Below are 9026 nucleotides of genomic sequence, written 5' to 3'. Positions count from 1 at the left end.
GCGCACGCGCGGGGGCCATATTGGCGGCGGACACTCGCTAAAGCCGGTGGTTTTCTCCTGCCGGTGAAGCCGTCCGTGGAGACCTTAACTCAGTGCCTTCTCTCCGGTGAGTCCGCGCCTCCCGGCACCGCTGCAGCGTGGCCGCCGTCCCCGCGGGCGGGCGGGCGAGGGTCGTGGGCGCCGCGGCAGAGCGGGTCCGGCCTGGAGCCGCCGCGCGATGACTGTGCGGCGCTCCTGGGCGACGGGCTGGCCCCTGGCGGCCGCCGTCGGCCCGGCCCGGAGCGGGCTCGCGGGGCTGAGGCCGAGGTGGGCGGCCCCGGGAGCGTGGCTTCCGTCCCGGGAAGGGCCGCGCACGGGGAAGCGACCCCGTCCGTCGGGGCCCGCGGGGGAGGTCGCCCTAACGTGCCAGCCGGGCCCGGAGGCCCCCGCCTGCCGCCGCCCCGCGGAGCCCCGCTGCCTGGAGGGAAAGTCCCCGCGTCTCCCGGGGCGCGGGCCCCGCAGACACCACGCCGCGTGTCCCGCTTGGGGCGATGGGCGTCGGGGTCCGAGGTCTGAGCCCCGCGGCGGCGCCGGCCGGGCCCGTTAGCGGTGACGCCGAGCTCGCCGCCCGCCGCCCGCCCTCCCGCCCTCCCGCGGGGCCAGGTAAAAAGTTCAGACGCTTATTTTGTTTTTTAAATCGTTGTTCATCCGCTTTGTGCTCCGAAGGAACCATGGTCCCCGGGCTGACGCCAGCCTGACCCTCTTTTTCCTTTTTTAAACTGATTTTTGGACAGAGGACGGGGCGGAGAGAGGGAAACAGAAAGGGAAAGAGAAAAGCGTGGACGCCAGAGAGAAGCGTCGGTCCGATGGCTCCATGTCTCCCGCCGGCCGCTGCCCGGACCGGGGTGGCACCCGCCGCCGCCTCTCGGTGTGCGGGACGGCGCGCCAACCATTGAGCAACACCGGCCGGGGCCTGACACCCCCCCACGTCCCCCCCCCCACGCACACACCCCTTCTTCCTCTTAGACCCGGGGGTTCGCGCCGCCTCTGCCAGGACTCACGTGGGCTCGTTGTCTGTGTTCTGCTGGTTTTCTTTTCTTTTTTTTTTTCAGAAAAGCACTTTGTTGGCTTCCTCCATCCCTCTTCCCCACTCTCCACCCTGGTGCCTCCGTCGCCATGTTGCTCTGTGTCCCCCGACCTCCCGCCTGTGGACAGGGACGGTCTGACCCCTCCCGGGGCTCCAGCGCCCGGCACCACCTGCCGCACTGGGCAGCCGCTGCCCCAGGAAGTCAGCCAGATGAGCCCTGGCCGGTGTGGCTCAGTGGGCAGAGTGTCAGCCCCGGGGCTACAGGTCCCCGGTTCGATTCAGGTCAAGGGCATGGACCTCGGCTGCGGGCTTGGTCCCCGGTCCTGGTCAGGGCGCCTGCCGGAGGCAACCCGTCGATGTGTCTCTCTCACATCGCTGTTTTTCTCTCTCCGTCCCTTCTACTCTCTCTAAAAATTAAAAAAAGAAAAGAAAAATCAATGGAAAATATCCTCGGGTGAGGATCAACAGCAAAATAAAAGAGAGATTGGACTTGACCGTGATTTAAAAAAAAAAAAAAAACCAAATGAGGGGAGTGGACAAAACATTTTTCTTAAATATGTTTCTTTATTGATGTCAGAGAAGAAGGGAGAGAGAGAGAATCCATGAGAGAGAATCACAGATCGGCCGCCTCCTGCACGCCCCCCACTGGGGATGTGCCCGCAACCCGGGCCTGTGCCCTGACGGGGAATCGAACCTGGGACCCTTAAGTCCGCAGACCGACGTTCTATCCATTGAGCTGGCTACAGCGACAAAACATTTTTTAAAGTCAGTGGGAATGCTTCTTAAATTGTGAGTTTCATTTTAATAAGGATCCTGTTTTCCCTTCGCAGGAGCCGTGAAGTTCAGGAAACATGGTAAGTTGTACACCTGCCCTAAGCTGTCGCCTGACAGGGCGTCCTGCTGGTAGCAGCTCAGGCGTGGATGGTGGATGGGGACGCGGGCGGGAGGGGAAGGAGGCGGGGGGCCTCGCCCGCCGGTTCCCGTGGACACACGGACAAGCCGGGCTGTGCCGGGACGCGGGGGCGGCAGCTGCTCCCGAGGCCCGGCTCACCGCGTGCTCCCTCTGCAGTCTCGCAGATACGACTCCCGGACCACCATCTTCTCCCCAGAAGGTAAAGGCGTCTTGTCTGATGGCCTCACAGTGTGCTCAGTGTGTGACGTTTTTGGAGGGGGTGGGGCGGGGGAGGGGGGGCCTAGGCACTTTCTTTGTCGTGGCTCATTCTCTGCCTGAAGTCACTGGTCACCAGGGTGATTCCCTGCCCACGGGAGCGTGGAGGCGGGACGCGTGTGTGTGGCTGCGTGTCCCGCGGACTCTCGGGCCAGTGCTGCGGGCACCAGAGCTGGCGTCTCGGCGTCTCACCGTCGTGTCCTGCAGGCCGCCTGTACCAGGTGGAGTACGCCATGGAGGCGATCGGCCACGCCGGCACCTGTCTGGGGATCTTGGCGAACGACGGTGTGTTGCTGGCAGCCGAGCGGCGCAACATCCACAAGCTTCTGGACGAAGTCTTCTTCTCCGAGAAGATTTACAAGCTCAACGAGTGCGTGGGCGCCGGGCCGGGGCGGGGCCGGGCGGGGGCGTAGGGGTGGGGGCAGGGGGCAAGGTGGGGGGCGTCCCGTAGCTCCCGTGCCCACATAGCAGGGCCTCACCGCTTGGGGAGGGCTGTTCCCGGCGACAGGAAAAGGGAAGCGAACAGGTTGTGGTGTTTTTACTGGCGGAAATGTTTGAGTTTTATTTAATTTGAAACCTCTTTGAGGCTTAGGACCACGTGTAATTTTTTTTAATATATATTTTTATTGACTTCAGAGAGGAAGGGAGAGGGAGATAGAAACATCCACGATGAGAGAGAGTCATGGACCGGCCGCCTCCTGCACGGCCCAACACGGGATGGAGCCCACAACCGGGGCCTGTGCCCCGACCGGGAATCGAACCCGGGACCTCCTGGTTCCTAGGTGGACGCTCAGCCCCTGGGCTGTGCGGTCCAGGCGTGGAATTCTTTTAAGTGCAAGGACTAGCACTTGGTGGAGGAACGTGCTTGGTGTTGAAAGATTACCGTGTGGTGGTGACAGGTTTGGGTTCAGTCCATGCTCTGCCGATGCAGGCGGTGTGGCTTTGCAGCAGTTGTTTAACTTCTCTGGGCCTCAGCGCCTCCTAGTGGTGGTGGCAGTTTAATGAAATGGAATAAAGTGAATGAAACACTAGCCCAGTGTCGGACAAGAAGCAGGCCCGCAGAGTGTTGTTCAGAACGGCTGCTCGGGAATTTCATGCGTTATCCTGACTCCCGCCTCCTGGAGGTCCGGGAGCAGGTCAGATGAGCCCGTTAGTTTCAGATGATGCGCGAGCAGGACTGCCTGGCTGGCGGGGCTGGATCTGCCCAGGAGAGACTTCCCGAGTGGCGGGCCGGCTGAGTGCCGGTTCTAGGGCCTGGTGATAACTCGCCCAGGGAGACGTCACCCTCCGCAGTCACTGTGGTTCCCCCTGGGAGGCTCGCAGGCTCGCACAGGCGCAGTGACAGCGGGTGTGGGCTGCCGGGAGCTGGGCAGCCCTCAGGGAACGGGGCAAGGACAGGAAGTGCACCCTTGGAGCCGAGCCCTGGTCCCCTCCCTGCACCCCGACCAGGCCTTGGCGGTGGAGAGCAGGGGAGCCTCCTCCTGTCTAGCAGAGCCTTTTCCGAATCGCCTCGGGATTTCCGTTGCTTCCTGGTGGTCATTCTCTGCCGCGGTTCACAGTGTGGGGGTGACAGGTCCGCCTGTTAAAGAGCTGAAGGGGGCGGGGTCTCCTGTCGCGTGACATCAGGTTTCTCCTACGAAGGTAACTGTTCAGACAGAAGCTTCTGTGGCTGGAAGCAAGCGTGGTCCCTTCCAGGAGAAGGTGGCACTTGGTGCTGTCAGGGACGCTCGGACGTCGCCCGCTCACACACCGACGTGTTCCTTCTCCCCCAGGGACATGGCGTGCAGCGTGGCGGGCATCACCTCCGACGCCAACGTGCTGACGAACGAGCTGAGGCTCATTGCGCAGAGGTACGGCCTGAGGAGCAGGGTCAGGATCGTGAACGCAGAGGCGGGGTCACTGCAGATCTACTCACTGAAAATGATCGTGTGATTTCAAAAACATCTACTCGTAAAGTTACTTCCGCGGGCACGTCGGGGTGTTGGCATCCCCCCGCCCCCTCCCCTTTCACGTGACAAGTGGCTGTCGCCTTGTCCCCATGGCACAGACTTCCTCTCAGAGGGCACTTGGCTTGGAACGTAATGTGTTTTAGGGAAAAGGTAACCTGCCTTTTCCTCGTCCCAGGTACTTACTGCAGTACCAGGAGCCGATCCCCTGTGAGCAGCTGGTGACGGCGCTGTGCGACATCAAACAGGCCTACACGCAGTTCGGAGGTAGGACGTCTGGGGCAGGTTTTATTCCAGAAAGGGAAGCGTTTTCTGGGGAACGGTAGCTTTGAGATGGTGCAAGACATTGGAAACTAAACGAGTAAATACGTTCCGTGCTTTCTGCCTCATGAGATAGCCGGCTTCCACGGTGTAGATGATCATGTTTTATTAATAGGCCAGTGAGAGACCAAAATAACGGTTTCCGATCTGGAAACATTGCTTTTTGCATAATAATGGATTCGGCGCGGGGCCTGTGCTTAGGCCGACTCCGGGCTGCGTCCCAATCCTGGGAACAAAAGTGGACGTTTGGATGGAGCTGGTCTGGTGGCCGGAACCCAAAGCAGCGACACACACGTAGCCCCACAGCACGGGGCCTCAGCTGCCGCCGGGAGCTCAGTCACCATGGTGACGCTGCGTCTGATTGTCGATCCCTGACGGCGTTTTCTGTGTGACAGGGAAGCGTCCCTTCGGGGTCTCACTGCTGTACATCGGCTGGGACAAGCACTACGGCTTCCAGCTCTACCAGAGCGACCCGAGCGGGAACTACGGGGGCTGGAAGGCCACCTGCATCGGCAACAACAGCGCCGTGAGTGTCCGCGGCCGGGGTCTGGGAGCGGCCGGGGGTCTGGGAGCGGCCGGGGGCCTGGGAGCGGCCGGGGGTCCGGGAGCGGCTGGGGGCCTGGGAGAGGCCGGGGGTCCGGGAGCGGCCGGGGGTCCGGGAGCGGCCGGGGGTCTGGGAGCGGCCGGGGGTCTGGGAGCGGCCGGGGGTCCGGGAGCGGCCGGGGGCCCGGGAGCGGCCGGGGGTCTGGGAGCGGCCGGGGGTCTGGGAGCGGCCGGGGGTCCGGGAGCGGCCGGGGGCCTGGGAGAGGCCGGGGGCCTGGGAGAGGCCGGGGGTCCGGGAGCGGCCGGGGGCCTGGGAGAGGCCGGGGGTCCGGGAGCGGCCGGGGGTCTGGGAGCGGCCGGGGCCCGGGGGCCCGGGAGAGGCCGGGGGTCCAGGAGCGGCCGGGGGTCCGGGAGCGGCCGTCGTTTGAAATCGTGGTGAATGTGAACAGTGTGTGCAGAGCTGCAGCGCCCCTGGCGCCTATGGTTGCTGTTGGCAGTGAAGCCACAGGCCCTGCCAGTCCCACTGGGTCCATCGCCTGCGTGTGTAATGAAAGGAGATGCTAACTTTTACAAAATAAATCTTTATTGATTTCAGAGAGGAAGCGAGAGGGAGAGAGAGAGAAACATCCATGATGAGAGAGAATCATGGATGAGCTGCCTCCAGCACGCCCCCTGCTGAGGATGGAGCCCGCAACCCAGGCCTGTGCCCTTGACCGGAATTGAACCCGGGATGCTTCAATCCGCAGGCCGATGCTCTGTCCACTGAGCCACACCAGCCAGGGCAAAATGCTAATTTCAATGAGAAGTGGTGAAAATAAGATGCAGCTTTTTTTATCTCCTGGTTCACAGACCCCTCCCTGAATTTTTCATGGAACCTTGCAGGTCTGAGGCCCCAGGTTAAAGACTCCATTCACAGAGCGTCAGCACCCCCACCCCTACCCACCCCATGGCTACCCTCCCTGCCATCAGAGTTGTTCCTGTTGGCTATATGCTAATCATAATTCAGGCGTCATCATTCTGCCCAGGTCCTATTCCTAAGAAATGCAAACGCTTAAAGGGAACCCTCTCTGTCGATGTCCTGTTTCCCAGGCAGCGGTGTCCATGCTGAAACAAGACTACAAAGAAGGGGAGATGACGCTGAAGTCGGCCCTTGCGTTGGCCGTCAAAGTCCTCAATAAGACCATGGACGTCAGCAAGCTCTCAGCCGAGAAAGGTAGCTGGGGCCCCTGAGGTGCTAACGCGAAGGAGGGATTGAGCGGCCGCTGCGCTCGGCCTGTCGCCTGTGGGCCTGACCTGTGGGTCAGGTGGCCTCACACCCGTTTCCTCAATGGAGCCGCAAGGCCTGGGAGGGGGAGTGGCGTGACTAGGTCAGCAGCCATACGCTGTGGAGCCACCAGCCACAGGACGTCCAGGCGTGAGGACTCGAGCCTGGTGTCCTCATGGCCAGAGCTGGGATCTGAGCAGTGCTGCTTCCCGTCGGTGATTGTCTTACCGACTTCGTGACCGTGGTGTCTGTGTTCGTGTGTCCCTGTGAGCATGTGTGTAGTTACGTGTTTATATGTACGTGTGGGTGGTGGACTTTACCGGAGGCATAACGTGTGGGTTGTGGTATCTGTTCTGAGTCTACTGATCTCGTATGTGAAGTCCCCGCCTGCAATTTTTTTTATTTTTTTTTTATTTTTTATTTTTTTGGTGCCCTTGACCGGAATCGAACCTGGGACCCTTCAGTCTGTAGGCCGATGCTCTATCCACTGAGCCAAACCGGTCAGGGCCCCATCTGCAATTTTATTTTTTATTTATTTTTTTAATATATTTTATTGATTTTTTACAGAGAGGAAGGGAGAGAGATAGTTAGAAACATCAATGAGAGAAACATCGATCAGCTGCCTCCTACACACCCTCCACTGGGGATATGCTCGCAACCCAGGTACATGCCCCTGACCGGAATCGAACCCGGGACCTTTCAGTCCACAGGCCGACGCTCTATCCACTGAGCCAAACCGGTTTCGGCCCGTCTGCAATTTTAAATGCTTTATGTAGCTTGTTATGTCGCTGTATAAGGCAGTATTTCACAGTAATGTTTTTCAGAAATGGTAAGTCAGCAGATGAGTTAGTTTAGGAGAACGTCCCTCCTGCCCTCAGTGGATGCATGCTTCTGCCCATTCCCACTTTCCACTCCATCCTCCGGCTCAGAAATTCTTCTCCTTTAGATGTCAGTCTGCTTTTTTGTCCACAGTCGGGGAACCTGCGCTTCATGCCTTTGTTTTGAAAAGTCCGTGAGAATCAGGGAAATTACTGGTCAAAGGTTCCGGCTGAGCCTGCAGGGGTCCCAGCAGGAAACGGGGCTCCCTCGGCCACCAGCTGAGGCTGGTTAGCGCCAGCAACTGGCTGGTTGTCCTGTGTCCAGGTGACAGCGCAGCAGCTCAGGTTGGAATGGTAGGAGGAAGGCATTTACGTAAAAGTGACCATGAAAGTGCTGAGCTGGGAGGTGTTTTGTCCCCATAAACGTGCCTGTGAGTCGTATCAGCGTCCGTCCTGGGAGGTGGTGGGCGAAGGCGGGAGGCTGCATGGAGGGAGCTGGCGGAGACGCCCAGCTGGGCTGCCGTGCGCGTGTGCGGCTGTAACGCTGTGCTTGCTGCAGTGGAGATTGCCACGCTGACCAGGGAGAACGGGAAGACGGTCATCAGGGTCCTCAAGCAGAAGGAGGTGGAGCAGCTGATCAAGAAGCACGAGGAGGAGGAAGCCAGGGCGGAGCGCGAGAAGAAGGAGAAGGAGCAGAAGGAGAAGGACAAGTGAGACGGGGCGGGCGTCGCCGACTCCGGGCACCACGGCGGGAGCGGCCCCTTCCCGTCCCCCTTCCCGTCGGGAGCGCTGGCCTCCCGGACGGAGGGAAGAGGGGAGCCGTCGATGGGCCCGCGGTAGCTCGTCCAGTCGAATGATAATCGCTCTTCATGGACCTTTTAACCTCCCTCCCCCTTTTTTGGGAATAAAACTTGGAAAGAATGGAAATGCTGCAGGACACAGTCTGTGGCAGCGATTGTGGGCACAGGGTGAGGAGGTCTGTGGTCTCCGTGCGTTCGTGCGCTGTGTACTGGCACGCACGGCGTCAGAATGGACAGGATGAGCGTCACGAGGAGGGAGAGACGGGCTGTGCCCTGGAGGTGTCTCTGCCGCGTCCCCTGCCGTCCGGTAGGACCCTGGCCCAGGCCTCTGGCGGGAATGTCGGGGGCCCGTCCAGTGGGTCAGAATCACTCCTCGGGGTCGCCAGCCTTGGGTGTTGATGGCTTTTCCTCCTGGACTCGACGTTGTGCACACACATACATATAAATACATACATGTGCACACGGATCACACGTACAGCACGACAGGCCCGATGATAGCGAAAGCCCCGTGCCCACTCCCGCCCTCAGCACCAACAGCCAGTGCTTCAAGCCCCCTGTGTCCCTTTCAGGCCTCATTCTCTCCTCCCCTCCGCCCCCGAGAGAGAGAGAGAGAGAGAGAGAGAGAGAGAGAGAGAGAGAGAGAGAGAGAGAGATGCTCCCTCGGTTACCCCTCCTCTTAGCTACGGCTCCTGCAGCCTGCGTTTCTGTCCCTCAACCCCAGGTGGGCACAGCCTCAGGCTGGCCCGGTGACCTGTCTGTCTGCAGGGACGGGCGGGGGAGTGAACCCGGGCTGAGCCAGGCCAGGGCTGTGTGTGTGTGTGTGTGTGTGTGTGTGTGTGTGTGTGTATCCCGCAGCCAGGACAGGCCCCCCGCAGGCAGGTGGCAGGTGCAGGGGGTGTAGGCCGCAGCAGAAAGGGGACCAGCCCCGCCACAGGGAGCCCCCTGCCGAGCTCACCCCCCGCCCATCCCGCCCCCTGCCTGGAGTTCTCAGAGTTGCTGCTGCTGGGACGGCAGGTCCACCTCCAGCTCCCCCCGGGGACTGCTGGCCCTGCAGATTCTGGGGTCCCATCCCCCACCCACCGGATAAGAGTAGACATGGC

The 9026-nt window shown here is 60.8% G+C and overlaps 1 protein-coding gene across 1 annotated transcript; it reads left to right on the top strand.

The window, feature by feature from the left end:
- On the top strand, positions 1 to 8053 carry PSMA4 (proteasome 20S subunit alpha 4). Its single transcript, XM_081114895.1, has 9 exons — positions 1 to 106; positions 1897 to 1920; positions 2136 to 2178; positions 2442 to 2604; positions 4007 to 4084; positions 4359 to 4447; positions 4897 to 5027; positions 6134 to 6257; positions 7686 to 8053. The coding sequence occupies exons 2-9, from the start codon at positions 1918 to 1920 to the stop codon at positions 7838 to 7840; spliced, it is 786 nt and encodes a 261-aa protein (XP_080971021.1). The 5' UTR covers positions 1 to 106; positions 1897 to 1917; the 3' UTR covers positions 7841 to 8053.
- The last annotated feature ends 973 nt before the right edge of the window (positions 8054 to 9026 follow it).

Source organism: Myotis nattereri (genome assembly GCF_964212035.1).
Source record: "Myotis nattereri genome assembly, chromosome: 21".
Taxonomy (NCBI): Eukaryota; Metazoa; Chordata; class Mammalia; order Chiroptera; family Vespertilionidae; genus Myotis; species Myotis nattereri.
This window is presented reverse-complemented; position numbering and strand designations above follow the sequence as displayed.